This window comes from Panthera pardus, unplaced genomic scaffold (genome assembly GCF_024362965.1).
Source record: "Panthera pardus isolate Hobbes unplaced genomic scaffold, ASM2436296v1 HiC_scaffold_25, whole genome shotgun sequence".
In the NCBI taxonomy this organism is placed as follows: Eukaryota; Metazoa; Chordata; class Mammalia; order Carnivora; family Felidae; genus Panthera; species Panthera pardus.
The window spans coordinates 59,744,643-59,762,151 of record NW_026526821.1 but is presented as its reverse complement, the minus strand read 5'-3'; the positions used below and the strand labels follow the sequence as shown (position 1 = coordinate 59,762,151).

Genomic DNA, 17,509 nt, shown 5'->3' with positions numbered 1-17,509 from the left:
CCCTTTGCTTATTTTGTTTCTTAAACTCCACATATGAGTGAAATCATATGTTTTGTCCTTCTCTGATTGATGTATTTCACTTAGTATAATACTCTCTGGCTCCATCCATGTTGTAGCAAATGACAAGATTTCATTCTTTTCTTTTTATGGCTGAATAATATTTCATTATATATAAGTCTCACATCTTTATCCATTCATCAGTTTCTTGGCTACTTTTGGACTGATTTTTAAAAAACGATTCCATTTTTTCCCATTCTTTACCTGTGTGGCAGTTAATAGTGTTTCTCAATTCTATAGCATCTTATAGGCACAGACATCTGCTCTAAGCCCTTAGTGGTGAGCCCCTGACCACCAACCTCTATCTCCTGGATGGTCTGCTGCAGTGGCACACAGCAAGTTTCAGAAAAGTATTTTCTGTTTTCTTTTTTCTTTTCTTTTTCTTTTTTAAAATTGACATCCAAATTAGTTAGCATATAGTGAATCAATGATTTCAGGAGTAGATTCCTTAATGCCCCTTACCCATTTAGAAAAGTATTTTCTATTTTCAGCCCAAAGTTGCCATCATTTAACCACAAAACATTGGTCCTAGTTTATTCATTTATTTGCTCATTTTTTTCTTTCATTCATCAAGTGACTTACTGTGTCTCCTAATTGCTAGGAATTATGCTAGGTGCTAGGGATAAAAAGATAATCAAGCCAGAAATGTTAGGATTATTATAACTATTAGCAGAAACAAAGTGTTAGTACAGACTGAGTAAACTAGTTGTTAGAATGTAAAATGTGGCACAAGCCACCAGTCTCTGACCCCTTCCAAGCTTGCTTTGTTGCTGTGTGATGGAGGACAAGAAAATCACACTCACTGGGAGTCATAGGACCTGGAGTTTAGTCCCAGCTCTGCTACTTGCTACCTTGTGACCCTGGATGAGTCCCATCACCTATCTCAGGCTCAGTTTTCTTACCTGTAAAATGGGTCCTTCCTATCTCACGGGGTTGTTGTGAGAGCCACAAAATGAGACAGTCAATGTGATAGTGCTTCTAAACTCTAAAGCTCTTTCAAAAAGTTTTTAATTTACACGGTACACCAAAGAGACTTCATTATAACTAAGGAGTCCTTTGCATTGGAGAGACTGCTGTGGGTCTCAAGGGCAGGGCTGATAGACACTGTCTAGCATGCCACATTAGCATCTTTAAAGTTGGAAATTTAAAGCTTTCTTAAAAAGTTCTGCATCGCCCCCTTTTTGGACCCTTTCAGAAGAGACCAACTGTTAGTAGTGCATGGCAACTTGACTCTCCTCTCAGGACATCAGGGACATTATGTAAAATGTTACCCAGAAAGTTGTGCTTCTGTGCTGGTGGCCATCCCCAACATGCTCCCTTTGCTTGGCTGAAGCTGGTCCACTTGGCAAGGTGTCAGGAAGATGAAGCTGAATGCACCCCGCGCCCCCCCCCCCCCCCCCCCCCGCCTCACCACAGTCTGATGCCCACCTGGTGCTCCTCACCTTGCGTTGGGGCCATTTCCAGTCCTGTCTTTGGATGAACACCAGCCCCACGTGGAAGTAAAACCCCTTCATTTTGGTCTAATTCTCATTTACTTAATTCCATTACATTCTCCCTAATGGGAAGTAGAGATTTTAGGGGTGTGATTCATGTGAATGAGCTGTATGAGGCCTTTCTTTTTGCATAGCCAGCAACCCCCTGGATGGGAAAGCCCTGAGCATAGGGGCATGGCCGTTTCTCCTCACCACTGCACCCCTGCCTGCCCCAGCTCTGCGCCTGGCTGAACACGCGGGATGCGCTCAATAAATGCTTGTGGCGTAAGTGAATCAATCAATGGCAGTTGTTTGGATTTCAATATAAATGGATCTTGGACCTGAGATATTGCCAGATGGGCAGACAGGTTACAGTCTGGTGATGCATCTCCACGGCTATAAAAATGTAGCCATTTCTGGAGTCGCACGCTGACATTTCAGAAGATGATTATATGCACAATTTAACCACACGGCCACTTGTGCCCTCCAAGTGCCATCGCTTCAACAACTGTTTTCATGTTGGCTTTCTTGCTGCTCATTCCTTTTTTTTTTTTTTTAGTCAAGCACAGTTTTTTTTCCCAGCTTCTCTTATTTCCAGCTGAATGTGATTTATTCATATGAAATTATGCTCCATTTTTATAAAACCCAAGTTACTGCAAATGATGCTTGAGGTTTCACAGAAAATATTAATTCCTGATCTGCTGCTATAAAGCATCCCTGCTCGTTCTGCAGCAGCCCTGTCGCTCTGAGACAGATGGAAGCAGTCCAAGGGTATGATTAACTTCTTAGCCCTGGCAATTTCCTAGTGCTCCTCTTGCCCTAGATTTCAAGATTGACCTCCAGCTTCTCTGCAAATGCACAGTTGCTCAGCTTGATAAATCACACGAATCCCGTTTTTGATCACAGTTATCTACTATTTACTACTTATGAAGGGAAGTTAATCATATTCCAAGGCACTTCATATGCGGCACACATACCCTTCCTTCTCTGAACAGCACTTTGCATATTTTCCACATTACTGGCGATGTGGCAGCTTTCACAGTGCAGCGAGTCAACACCAAAGACACACCTTTATAAATGAGCCTCGTGCCCATTTATCCTGATTCTCCTCTGCCTCTCTCTACCCTATCCAGTACAATAATCCATAAGGAGAAAAAAACCAGTTGGGAGGCACATCATAAGGAGTGAATAAGTAAGAAGGAGAGTGTCTCTTTACAGACTGAAATTTTCTTGTAAGTGGCTTGTTTTACCTTGTTGAGGATTTTGCCACCTCTTCCTGCCTTGGTCTCTTGCTTTTTTCACAATTTGGGGCATCGGTAAGCCTCTCGTAGGCCAGATGACTTTCAAAGGCATAAAACGGATGAAAAGTTCCACAGTCAGCAGTAGGAAAGAACAAAAAGACGTGCCATTCTACCCTCACACAACCCTTCCTGTCACTGCAGGGTGGCACAAGTTAGCTGGGCTGAGGCCCAAATTTGCCTTGCCAGTGTGAGCCAGTCTTGATGCTCTGGCTATTTGGGATGAACTATAAATTAAACCCGTTGTTCAAGCAAGACCAAACAAGGCCACCTCTCTGGAGGTGACCGCAGAAGATTTTTAAATTTAGAGAATGGAAATACTATAGTTTTAATTTATTGAGGTTGTGTACTGATTACTTAGGACTCACTGAACTTGAAAGCACAGTCTTAAGTGTCAGATATTGGATTTCTGCTAGAATGCCTATTTAAACCAGGAAACTGGAGAAATGAAAAGATAGACAAGATTGGCCTTCAGAAGACATCTGGATACTGTCATCTCAGACACCCCACAGGGACAAAGTTTCTGCTTGCCATTAGAAAGGAAAGGGAAATGCCAACACTTTCCCTTATAACTAGTCTCATCAGGTCAGGTCTCAAAAGGCCTGGACGCAGGTTTTCTCCTGGGGAAGCAGAGAACAGCCGTTGGCTTCCTTCATTATACACTCACATCCCCCAATGACCCCACATCAAGTAAACCCCTAGGTCATCATCAAGTGTACATCTTGAAACAAAATGGCTCTACTCCTGGATCAGACGTCCTGTGTTCACCAGGTACTCAAGGTGGTTGTAAGGCTAAATGGAAGAGAAGGGGGCCACATATGAACTAACTATCGGGACATGAGACAAGAAGTCTGTGGTGGCACAGCCCAAGCCAACATGGGCTTTTTTATCCAACTGCAGAATTACAGAACGCAGGAAGCACCTTCTGGGGTCTGACAAGTGTTGTCATTTTCTAGGGCAAAAATGAAAGTGCTTGTTCATCGTTATGGAGTTTTATTTATTTATTTTTTAAAGTTTATTTATTTATTTATTTTGAGAGAGAGAGAACAGGGGAGGGGCAGAGACAGAGGGACAGAGAATCCCAAGCAGCTTCTGTGCTATTAGTGCAGAGCCTAACATGGGGCTTGATATTATCATCCTGAGATCATGACCTGAACCAAAATCAAGAGTTGGATGCTTGGGGCACCTGGGTGACTCAGTCAGTTGAGTGTCCAACTTTGGATCAGGTCATGATCTTGCGTTCCTGGGTTCAAGCCCTGCGTTGGGCTCTGTGCTGATACCTCAGAGCCTGGAGCCTGCTTCTGATTCTGTCTCTCTCTCTCTCTCTCTCTCTCTCTCTGCCCCTCCTATGCTCATGCTCTGTCTCTCAAAAAATAAAACAAAACATTAAAAAAAAAAGAGTCAGATGCTTAACTGAGCCACCCAGGCACCCCATCGCTATGGAATTTTATATCAAGAAGTGACAACAGGCTGGAAAAAAATTGTTTAGTAAAACAGATGAGTTTATGTAAATAGATTAATACCAGGCTCTAAGTAGTCAGGGATATTGGGGTTAGATCTCCACCTTGGGAAGGTCATGACTTGGGGGGAATCTTTACTCAATTCTATTCCTACCCTAAGGTGGATCCTCTGACAGACAGAATACTAGGCAAGACACACAGGAGTATGTCCCAGAATCATATTCATTATTTTCTAGAAAATACTGGTTTATTCAACAGAATAAGTAATGTGCTAGAAAATGACATATTACCTGGTAAGTTAACATTCCCTAATTTAAGAAAACAGAAAATATAAATCCAATTAACTCAGTAGTTTTATTTTAAGTTCTTATTTTAAAAAGGATTTAAAATTGTATCTCTAAATGATTACACATACCTTTCACATCTATTACTTGTGTGGCCCCAAATTAGTGGAAAACATAGAATAGAGAAAGCACAGAGAAGGTAGCTTTACACGACTGCACTGTTAGAATGGCAAAGTCAACTCATTACTTTAAAATGAGCCTAATTCCCCCAATTTTGAACAGAAAAAAACGTTAGATTTAAGGGGGTAATGCTCTATTATATTTAAAGATGGAAAATTCAAAAGAAGAGAAATTATAATGGGAACCTGTTTCTCTGTTTCCAGGGAATGGGCTTTTTTTTTTTCCTCACAGTATTCTGATCTTACTGGTTACAGAATCAACAGAGGCTAAGATGCTAACTTACCGGTTGACTGACTATTGGGTTTGATGTGGGGTTTTAGAATATCAGAAGAAAGTCAAGGGGGAATAGTGTTGCTATCATTAAAATCCATGTACATTTTCTATCCAAGACAGAGTCACGTGTCTTTTGGGAAGCAGTCTTAGAATGTATCAATTCTAGTTTCCGATGACTTGTCTTTGTATTTGCAGCCATGTCTTCAAAGGAATTCAATTATTTTCCTAAAATAGGTTTTGATTCATTCTACCAAAGTTCATAGTGATGTTTTGTGCCTATATATGTAGCTTTATTGAAATACAGTTTATATACCATAATGTTCATGCATTTAAAAAAACACAGTTTGATGGTTTTCAGTATAGTTACAGGGTTGTGAAACCATCACCATAATCTAATTTTATAACATTGTCAGTACCCCCCCCCCCAAAAAAAAATCTAACCATGGCAATAACATTATCTTGTAATCTGAGGGCTTTTGCTTGCTTATCAGTGCATTTTGTTGAAGGAAGCTCTTACTTAATAAGTCAAAGGGGAAAAAAAGAAGTATGTAGAGGAAAGGAATTAATGTGTCAGATTTTAAATGTTTTGATCCAGAGTCTCGTACCAATAGACTCCGAAGCAGTACAGTTTATCAGCTTTTGTGAAAATCCCAGGAGCAATTGTAGATGATCCTGTGGCAGCCACTCTTACAGCACACAGGCTTGTGTGGTTGTCATGGGGAAGGCTTTTCAAATGAAATAAAAATACTCACGCTCAGCCTGCCACCATAGAGGAAATGCTTTTCACCCATGTGCACAGATAATTTGCCTCAGTGACAGGTTTTACCTTGGAGAAGCAGTGAACTGAGCTAGTTGACACAGTCAATTATTATTCATTCCACACACACACACACAAAGAAAAAAAAAAGAAAAAGAAAAAGAAAGAAAGAAAAAAAAAGAACTGAGAAGGAAGGGGAAGGTGGTGACAGTTAGCTAGCTAATGCTAAGGTGCCCACCAGCCAGCCAGGGTAACATCTCCTTCAGCTGGCTCTAACACCGTAAGAGCCTGACTTGTGAAGAGAAACTGGGGCTTCATCTTCGCCTCCTGACAGTTCTTTAAGAGACACACATACACACACCGCAACCTCAGTAAATGAAAGCTTAAAAACCAATCAAAACAAAAAGGGCATGGTCCATCCCTGAAAGTAACTTTATATATCCCTGTTCAGCTATCTTTATAAAGCCTTTCTGGCAGAGCACGATGTGAAATACAGCTTAAGTGTGTTTACTGATTAGGTTTATATATCTCATGCAATAACATAAGTCCAAAAACACAAGCCAAAGTGAGGAGGGAAAAGTCAGGCTCTCAGGACCATGAACTGGGTTATGTGCACAAAGTATTTCATGAGAGGATTTCATCAAAAGACAGACAGCTCTTGTGAAATGATATGGAAAAAGTCTGAAGAAAACATCTCAAAACGAATGAAGTACTTATTGCTGAAAAATGAGCTTAGATTGCAACCAATTCCAAAGTTCAGAATTTACTGCACCATTCAGGTCTTTCCCTCTAAGTTTCTTGTCTCCTGTTTCATTGCACAACAAGGGATTCTTCATACTTTCTATGAAATACAACAAGGCGATTTTTGCAGTAATAAACTCCACACATGCATGACAAATCCAAGCATGCAAAATGTTTAACATCCCAGTTCACAGACACTTTAGGGACAAAATCCGATTATGAATTATATGCCACAATAAATAGGGCTCAATGTTTCATAAAGCAATTTATAGTTCATAAAAATGACAAAATGTACCTGTCAGACAGAGCGTGGAGAGCAGTTCTCTGGGCTGCCTGCTGGAAGGAAGGGCAGAGATGTTTATTTAATATTCTGACTTTAAATTATGTACTCAATCAACACTTTTAAAAAACCTGTGTCACACACGTTTTTGCCATGTGGCCAACTATTAAACTACTAGCAACATAGTAGAGACCCATCATGTTATGAAATGGATGCTCCTCAGAGTTAACTGAAGCCCACAGCACACACCTGCCACCAGGGGGCGCGAACGGGGAGGCACGGAGTTCTAGGTGAGGTTAGACTAGTCTCTAGAGACCCGGAGAGGCTCAGACCTACACTCTGAAATCATTTCATTTTTACACTCTGAAATCACCTTTACCATTGCTTTATTCTACTTTCCTGTAAGAAAAAAATCTGTTTTGTTTCCTGTAGCTTCTTCCTCAATGAAAGTGTAGTAAAAATAAATTTTTAATTTATTTTTGAGAGAGAGAGAGAGAGAGAGAGCACACTCACGCACATGAGTGGGAGAGGTGCAGAGAGAAAGGAGGACAGAATCCAAGGCGGGCTCTGCACTGACAGCAGACAGCCCAACGTGGGGCTCAAACCCACGAACCGTGAGATCAACACCTGAGCTGAGTTTGGAACACTTAACCAACTGTGCCACCCAGGTGCCCTGAAAGTATAATTTTTTACTCAGTTTTTAGATTTATTGAAAAAAGTCAGTACAATTGGATATTGGAACACTGGTTGGAAGAGTCAGAGTATTAGGAGATTACTGATTTGTTTTAGGCATAGTAATGATATTGTGGTGATTTTTAAAAGTGTCTTTTAGAGATCCATTTTGAAATATGGATACAATTATATATTGTTGGGATTTGTTTTAAAACAGTACAGTTGGAAGGAAGGGAGAATGGATGGACATTTATAAATGAGACATGATGGCCTTGGGTTGGTAACTGTGGAAGCTAGGTGATGAGCACACTGGGGGATTAGTATATTATTCTGTACATCTTTGTATGTTTTTGAAACTTTCCATAATACAAAAACTAAGAGAAAAAGGCTGCCATTTCTCTATCAGATTCTCTCATGTTTGTAATCACTTTCTTTTTGTCTGGCTATTCTAAATTTTTGTACATTGGCTTTCTATCACTTAATACTCTGAGGCTTCAGAAGGCCAAGGTCATACTCTGTTCTCTGTCTCAGAAGTTATAATTGGGAGGGGATCAAAGCATGGCCTCTTAGACCAAGGCTCACTCAGGGTGTACTAGAAAATAAAGAGTGCGTACAGTTCATTTTCACCATGTATGCTACATATGTCAAGTTTATTAATTACCAGGGACACCAAAACATTTCCCATGTTATTCCTCTTTCCATTTAGACAACAGACTAAATAGAATCTTCATATTAGAAAAAAAATCTGACACAGTAGTATCATCATCCCTATTACAGAAATGAAATACACCCTTGGTAGTAGCTGCATGTCCCTGGATCAGTCAGTCCAACACTTACTGAATTCCTACTGTGTAGAAACTATTATACTGGCCTCCAGGAGGGACAAAAACAAAAGCAGAATAAGTAGTCATCGTCTTAGGGAAGCTCAATCCCTAGGTAGGAAGTCACTCGGGGGTCCAGGGATGACTTGAGGACACTTAGGAAATAAAATGCAAATGAAAAGGTTAAGGTAGGACAGCATCAGGAAGGTGCCCATCTGAGGGACAGCTAATGGCTGGTGGATCAGCAGCTCCTCAAACAGTGCCTGGAACTGTTAGCAAGTGCTCAGTAAATATCTGCTGAGTAGATGTTAAATGAATGACTCAATCAGGGAATCCTTTTCACTGAAATTTAAGCAGAACTTTATTTATTAAAAAAAATTGTTTTACATTTATTTATTTTTGACAGACAGAACACTAGTGGGGGAGGGGCAGAGAGAGAGAGAGAGAGAGAGAGAGAGAGAGAGAGAGAGAGAATCCAAAGCAGGCTCCAGGCTATGAGTTGTCAGCACAGAGCCTGATGCGGGGCTTGAACTCACAAACTGTGAGATCATGACCTGAGCTGAAGTCGGATGCTCAACCGACTGAACCACCCAGGTGCTCCAGAACTTTATTTTTTTTAGTTTATTTATTTTGAGAGAGAGAGAGAGAGAGAAAGAGAAAGAGGAAGAGAGAGAGAGAGCAAGAGAGAGCAAGCAGGGGAGGGACAGAGAGAGAGGGAGATAGAGAATCCAAGCAGGCTCGCTCAGTCAGCATGGAAGTCTGAAGTGGGGCTCGATCCCATGAACTGTGAGATCACGGCTGAGCCAAAATCAAGAGTCAGACGCTTAACTGACTGAGCCACCCAGGTGCCCTTGAGCAGAACTTTAAAGACAAGGAGGAATGTGGGCAGGGAGAAGACGTGTTGGTCATACTGGAGTAGGAGGTAGAGCAAAGGCCTGTCCAAGCCTCTAGCAGTGGTTCTCAACTAGGACACCCCTTACTCCCAACCCCAGAAGTGTCTGGAATTGAGCAGGGGAGTTTCTTTGTATTATATTCATGAGGGGGATTACTACAGGCATTTAGTGCCTGGGGTCGGGGATGCTAAAACCTTTTAAAGATCAGGAAGTTCACTTATACGGTGAGGAAATGTCCCCTTAAAATGACAAGGGTATCTCTACAGAGAAACACTGTAGCAAAGTAGGAATGAAAGTCAGATTTGAAATAAGTGACACAGGGAACATTAGCCTCTGGGCCTGGCAAAAGGAACTGAAAATAAATGAGTAAGAGGAACTTAGATAATTCCCACAAATGACATAACCACATTGATTTAAGAAAAAAAAACATAAGGTCTGTGAAACTGGGAATTGAAAGTCTTACATTCCGGGAGAGGTTTTGCTATTCATTTATATGGCAACCTTGAGTCTGGCCCTCAACCTATGTCTGTTTCCAAACTGCCCTCTCCTTCTCTGAAGGGAATGATGAGGGAGCCAGTCAGTCACTGTCCAGGCTACTGAGGACAGTCTAAGGGGTTATTGCCTCCCCCTTCTCCCCTGGATTCCAGCAAATTAGGGCCCAAATGTCCTGGCATTCCAGTGTCACATAATCAGTCAAGAGAGAAAAGAAGAATATCTGCACAGCTTGTCTTGGCGAGGACAACTGAGGGAGTAGAAAGATGCATGGGGAAAGAGGGGAGAAGCCTGAGGAAGACTTGGAGCCCAGAAGCCCCCTCTGATACCTCAGAGGACAGGTATTTCCTTCTCTCATGCTCCTTTCTTGGTGCTTTCCCAGAGGGCCAGCCCAGGAGCATGCCCACAAAAAGCACCCAGCAGGTGATGGGCAGCCATCACTGTTCCCACGTTTGTCTCCTAAAGGGTTCTCTTATCACTCATCAAGATGGCTTTCACCTTTGGCAGCCGTACTTGAAAAGAACTTAACTCTCTACTCTTGACTCTGGCTAAATGCACAAAAAGAATTTGGAACTCCCCAAAGGAAAGATGGCATGCATTATTAGTACAGTCTCTTAACATCATCTCAGCAGGAGGCACTGGAGACTGACTCTTCCTGGAATAACAAAAATCATAAGGGATGTGACCAAAAGTTCAACAGAAACCTCTAACATGGCATCTGAAGTTTCCCCTAGCCATGGCAGTCAATGTTTAAAAAAGTGTATTGATTCTTTTTTCTCCTGCCTCCAAATACTTCTTACTGACTTTTGTGGTAGGGAAACACAGTGCTTTTTGATGTGAAGCCTATAAGAAAGTTATTTAGAGAGCAAAAGCAAAAGCAACACAAAAACTGAGAAACTCAGCTGTTCAACCATCACTGGAGTGATGCATCCCAGGTGGTTGGCACCTGTTGAGAGCAAGTCCATAGGACTGATGTTGACTGAGATCTCTAACAGAAGCTGAATTGGCGGCTTGGAGCAGGGGTTTCTTTCCTTTACCAGATGGATGTGATGGTGGAGCCAAAAGGTTTAGACATATGTCACAGACATATGAAGGCTTAGACATCAGTCATCCCAAGTCACTAAGCAGTGTCTTTCTGTGACCGTCACTCTCCAATCTGTCCACACAATGCATGTTACCACCCACTTAACACTGCGGTATTTAGCATCATTGATTGCCTGCACCATTATTTTCAATGCCTGGTTTTGATTATGCTATTTAATTTGCAGTTTATTCTACATCATTAAAAACTTTACAGAGGATGACTCATCATCCATCAAGAAAAGAGATGAGAGTATTTTAAACATTTTAAATAATTCCTTGAGAAAATCATAGCTTTATGGCATTAGATTGAAATTGTATGTCATATACCAAGGCAAAGACCACAAAAAAAATTTTTTTTACTGCCTCCTCTCTTAAAAGTAGTTTGGCTTTTGCATACTGTTTTACTTCACTCTTGGAAAATAATAAGATAAATAAACATTGCAATTAAAGAGCAGAGAAAAAAATTACTTAGGTGACTCATGATTGAAGCTTGAAAAACTACTCATAGTAAACTAGATGAATTGCCCAATTTCCTTCTTTCAAGAGTTGTACATTACAGCGACCATATTTTTCTCTTCCTAAATCATCATCTCCTTTTGTAACTTTCCTCTTATTTTGTTCTCAGGAAAATAGGTTGAGAGGGTTAAGAGAATACTTCATTGATCTTTCCTGAGTTCATTACTCATTCACGAATGACTCTGAAGCATAAGTCTATGAGACAAAACAAGCTTTCCACCAGAAATAATAATTTTCCAGGTTCTCCTCAAAAGATGACATCTTTTCTCTGTCTTTATTACAGCAAGTTCAGTGTTTTGGAACATAATCAATAGACATTCAGGTTTCAATGTATGCTAAATGAATTACCAGTCAAAATCTGTTATTGAGGGAACTTAAAGAGGAAATTAAGTGCCCTTCTTATAATTCGGTTGTGCATAGAACAAGTTTATGGATATTGAAGCAGGGAGGAGAATGAAAGGAACAGGCTGAAATTCAGCAGGGTCTCAGGATGATCCAATTTCTTTTTTACTTGATAGAAACAGAATTAACACGTGGACAGCTCTGTAATTTGGTCTGAAGTACCTGTGATGTACAGTTACTGGGCTCGGCTTAGGTGACAGGCAAAACAGACAAAACCCTCACCATATTGTAGTTAGGGTCTAGCGTGAGTCAGACATGAAAAATTAAACACACTTAAACATGCTAGATTACAAAGGCTATGACTGAAATGGACAGGTGCTATGAAACAGAATATGAAGATCTCATTTGGAATGAATGGTCAGGGAGCGCCTGCTAACGAAGTAAAGCACAAAAAATCTGATGCTTGCAGGATAAAGAAGTTACTGAGCCAGAGACATGGGAGTGGGTGGGGAAGGAAGGGCTCCTGGCAGGGAGGACAGTTTGGGAGCAAAGGCTTGAGGCTGGCCTAGATCCTTGCTCACTTGAAGAACTATATGAAGGACACCACGGGGGAGCTCAGTGAGAAGTGGGGACAGGGGCAAATCCCAAGGGCTTTGGAGGTCAAATTAAGGATTTTGGATATTATCCATAGGGCAATAGGAGGTCATTGAAGGATTTACATTATTGGAAGATGGGTGAAGGATATATGGGATCTGCTTGTACATTCTTTGCATCTTCTGGTGAATCTATAATTGAAAAAAAAAGCAGGGAGTGAGGCAATAAAACTGACATTTTTCAGATATCACTCTGGCTTCTGTGCGGTGAATGGATTTGAGCAGGAAGGGACAATGTTTGAGGTTGTTGCAACAACAAAGGCAGGAGAAGTGCAGGGTAGCACTGGAGATGGAGAGAGAGAGTTTGTGTTATGTTCTGGAGGCGGAGCTGAGGGAACTTGTGATGGGTGGGATGTGGCAGACTTGGGGGGTGGGGTGGGGAGGACATCAGGAAAGAGTCCCAGGCTTCTGCCTTGAGCACCTGGTAAGCATGAGGAGCCACTGATCAGGATGGGCACCACTGGTGCAGGTATACGGGCAAAGGTAGATTTTAATTTCGGGTGTGTGAAATTCAAGGTGCTTCTGGGATGTTCCAGTGGAGAGGCTGAGTAGATAGCTGGATACATGAGATTGAAGCTGTTTAAATGTCAACAAAGTATAAAATATCAATAGCTTTTTGGCAAATAACAGTCAAAAGGAGATATATGACTGAATTTTTTTGGTCTACAATTTGCTCTCCTTCTAAGAGAAGTAGGTTGAGGATTCAACTGGTTAGAATACATCTTTATTTCTCCGTCCACATGTGCGTGACCTCCATCTTTTCTATGAACAGTGTCAGGTTTATTATACTGACAATAAAGCAGGTACCTGTGCAGCAGTGATTTTAATCACTGTGATTCACCTGTATTAGGATGTTGTATCCACATTCAGCTACTTGAAAAAATACCATAGCAGATAATCTTAGTTCATCTGTGTTTTGCTGTTACTGATGCATGCTGTGAACTTTAGACTGGATTCATGTATCTTTATGGGAATTCTGTCTAGTAAGGCCTTACTCTTTTCTTGCCATTTTTCTTCAAGTTGAGACTTGTATTTATGAATTTGTTTCACTGCTTAATTTCCTTCTACATCTCTTAACACATTTTATGTTTCATTAACTTAACTTTTACGCTGTTGGCTTTCCATTTGAGTCCTAGTTGATGAGTCTCTTAACTTTTTATGTTGTGAGCTTCTTTGTTGCTTTCAACCCATTTGGTAATATATACAAGACAAAGGAAAGTCTTACTCTCTTCAGTTTTCCCTCTGTAATAATGAGCATTGTGCATTTTCAGAAATGCTGTCTAGGAAGCGTTTTGTTCAGTAGACTTTGACTCAGGCAGAGTCAGGGATGACAATGTAATTTATGATCCAAATAAGAACATTTTGGAGAATGAAAGGGGATGCTCTGCAGATAGGAGCAGGGGAAACAGGAGAGAACCCCGCTCTTCTGGGCACACTGGGCTGTGTGACTGCTCTAATAAACATGAGTCTGCACAAATATAAATGAGATCAGGATTAGAAGACAGAATTTCAGGGGCTGAGGAACTTGTCAATAAAGAAAACAGACAGCAGAATGGGGTCAGTAGCAGACAAATCACTTGGATTCTTGTTCCTTTAAATCAAGCCAATGCTTCTGTCATTTTCCCATTCTCTTTCCAGCTGCTCCTCTATTTAGATTCTGCCTTTAATCTGAGGTCTAGCTCAACCTTTTTATAAGTGCTCCTTGACCACTCATGCTTTTGTTGACCTTCCTCTCTCTGAACTCCTAGCCCAGAACATGGATTAGCACTGGGTTCTTTTCTTTCTGGAGGAGTTTGCCATTTGTTTTGTGAGAATTCTCATCTTGGCTCCTCCAGTTTCTTGAGGATCAACTGAAGGTGGAGACCCTAGTCCATTCCTCCTCCATCTGAAAGGGCTTCCCGGCAACTGACAACACTTGCTGTGGGATTCACAGGCAGGGGGTGAGTAGGTAACTTTTGGGGATGACATATTGCCACTATTTGCCACAGCGCTAATCTAAGAGACTTGTTGAAATACATTTTTTCTTAGCTTTATATTCTTTCTCTATTTCACTTTCTTTAAAAATTAGGGTATACTTTCCTCTTGGGAGAAAGTTTGACTAGTTTTTTCCCCCCACACGGGATTGCTTAGATTTATTTATGTCTACTGGAAATTCCATAAAGACAACAACAAACACTTATTGAGCACCTACTCTATCCCATGGAAAAGGCTGATTAGGGTTGACAATATCAGTGAAGTTGGGCTGTATAACGTTATCTCATAATTTGGATCCTGTTACCAACTGACTGATTTGGGGGACTTGTCTGAGGTCAGATTGTCAGTGACAGTCCTGATTTGGCTATTTGAATCTTCTGAGAGGGATTAAGAGAGACATGCTTGTTTTCACTGAGCATTTCCTGGACATAATGCTGGAGATAAGCTCACTGGAGATAAACTGAACAATTTGTGACATCCACTTGCAGCCCCTTTTGCCTCTCTGTCCTGGGGGCTTTTGCCTTCACAAATGAAAACTCTGGGGCAGCCACTAGGAGTTGGGAGAGAGAAGGGAAAGGTGTGGGGACAATGTGAGCACATGCCATGGGTGCTGTCCCCCATTCACAGTGACTGACATCAGACTCCTCCCAGAGGGGTTGCGGCTCCACTGAGGGCCTGGAAGATACAAGGCACCCTAGACAGTGTGCCATATTGACTGCTACAAGGGCAACATTATGGGTCAGTGGCTTCCTGGAGGAGATCTGTGGGACAGGTGTGGTGTGGGAGTGGTAAGAGGTCAGTGTGAAGTGCAAGGATAATGGTAGGAAGACCCATGGCCATGCATGAGGCTAGTAGCATTCACCACAATGTTGGGGGTAAGGTGGCGGCTGCAGAACTGATACCCAGCCCCAAGTGAGGTCATAGGAACAACCTGCGCTTCAGCTGATGTGGCATTGCTGTCCCATGGCAAGTACTTGCATCCACCGGGGGCAGCTGGACACTTACCCCATAAAGGGCCAGACTTAGGGAGGCTAGACACTAGCTCCTTGAGGACAGGAAGTAAGCCCCAGTTACATTATTGAACAACCATGGTACAATGTCTAACCAATAGCACAGGGCACACAAATTCTTGACAAATATAATGTCACCAGATGACCAAGCATACTGGTACCTCTCCTGAACACCTAAGGGATGAGGGATTAGTCTTCATCTCTTTCATTCAGTTCCATCTCATTCCAGAAGCATTTGTGCAGAGAATGAGGACTCAAAATTGGCAACTGAGCTTTAGTCTTTAACACAGATTCTAACATTTATTCAAGATTCTGTTAGTATAATTGTAAACTCAGTGTTCCTTTTTGTTTGTTTTTGTTTTAAAGGAATGAACAAGGCAGTATTTTGCTTTTAAACAGCCACCATCCTTCAATTGTCAATTACCCTCTTCAATAAAAGGATCTGACAAATCTTTGCTGTGCTATTATTTTGTTAGAAACAAAACACTTTCCTTATAAGAAATTAATCTTTTTCCTTGTGGTGTTTTTCAGTAAAAGCTTCTATCAAGGTACTAAATAAGGGACCATTTGTGACCCCTGCTGGAGACGTGGTAAGTTATCAGTCTCTACCCTTCTGTTCCAAACATAAGTATTTTCTCCTCCTAAAGAATCTTTCTCCTCTAAAGAATCACAAATTTAATTAATCCCATTAATTGGGGGCTTGGTTCTCTTGTTACCTGTGTTCTCACAATGTTTCAGTTGCCTTGGGAGAGAGGTGATAGACTCATGCAAATAACATGTAATATCTAGCCCTAAACCTTCAGATTTCACATATCATCTTCATTGTATGCATGCCATACATACATCAGGATGTATGTTTAAATTCCAGGCTTCTAATTTTTATTATAATTTTCAACTGTTTTAAGTGGTATGTGTGCAGTGTAGAAAAAATTACAGGGGCGCCTGGGTGGCGCAGTCGGTTAAGCGTCCGACTTCAGCCAGGTCACGATCTCGCGGTCCGTGAGTTCGAGCCCCGCGTCGGGCTCTGGGCTGATGGCTCGGAGCCTGGAGCCTGTTTCCGATTCTGTGTCTCCCTCTCTCTCTGCCCCTCCCCCGTTCATGCTCTGTCTCTCTCTGTCCCAAAAATAAATAAAAAACGTTGAAAAATAAAAAATAAAAAAAAAAAAAAGAAAAAAAAAAAGAAAAAATTACATGTATGTAACAAGCAAAACAACAAACAACAATAATAAAAACAAAATAAAAAACAACCTCCATTTCTCCACTGGGATGATAGTTACCATTAGCAATTCAATGTGAATCTATCCCTATTTTACATGTAACCCAAATACATCAGGGCCAGTCTTGGGGCCAGTCGAAGAATGGTGTTTCACTGGAAAGAAACACAAATATTCCATGACAGCCTTGAAAAGTAAGGTAAATATCAAAGCCTCTTGACAAGAGAGGGCTGGGGAGCTAGACTGTAACACACTCTAAATCCCATTCCACTTTATCAGTCATCTTTTCTAAGTCCCACACAGTGTGGCAGTGACCCTGTCTCTCTTCTCCTCTCTCTGCCTCCTTCCTGCCTCCTCACACTCTCTTCTAAAAATCCAGACCTTCTCCTCTCTTCTTCCTCCTATCTTCTGGCTCTATTCTTCTATAACTGCCTTTTCTGATATAAACCAATTTTTCTGGCCTCTTCCTGTACTCCTGTTCTTTCATAACTAAATAGACATTTTAAAAAGTTCCAGCAATGCAAAAAAAGAATGTTCCTGGGGAGAAGGGAGAGAAGAGGCAGAAGGTGGGGAAGGACGTGAAAATGTGTACTTTAGTAGCTTTATAGTAATACATACATTAATATAAAACGTTTTCTATTAATCCACTTCGGCATTTTTGTCCAGTTACATTAAGATATTGAAACAGGGGTTCAGTAAGGGTGGCTTGCTCACAGTCACAGGTGGGAAGTAATGGAACCAGGCCACTGAAATACCACAGAGCACCCCAGTCCTGCTTCTGCCTCATTGCAGACTATTCCTGGCAGAGGGTGAAGGGAAGGGGATCAGATGAGTTTGGAATTCTGCCAGTATCAGTGTGAAGAGAACTGGTGGGGTGCTGAGTGGACACTAACACACACAGGGACAAGCTTCCTGCGGGGATGCTATCGAAGAGGAAGTGTAGGAGTCATCTTTTAGACAGGTGCTTGCAAAGGAGATAGGAGGGTTTTAGGTCTCTGAGACTGAAGTCTTTTCCTCAAGAAGTTTATAGGTAGAAG

The 17,509-nt window shown here is 41.4% G+C and overlaps 1 protein-coding gene across 10 annotated transcripts in view; it reads right to left on the bottom strand.

Annotated features, from left to right (window-relative positions):
• AFF3 (ALF transcription elongation factor 3) overlaps nucleotides 1-17,509 on the bottom strand; it is a 570,287-nt gene that overhangs the window by 91,871 nt on the left and 460,907 nt on the right. For 7 of the 10 annotated variants that reach the window (XM_053890583.1, XM_053890587.1, XM_053890589.1 and 4 more), the window contains one exon: nucleotides 6,818-6,858. In XM_053890583.1, the coding sequence (XP_053746558.1) occupies nucleotides 6,818-6,858 (41 nt within the window). The remainder of the gene's footprint in view (nucleotides 1-6,817; nucleotides 6,859-17,509) is intronic. The other 3 variants (XM_053890586.1, XM_053890588.1, XM_053890592.1) reach the window with 1 other exon arrangement.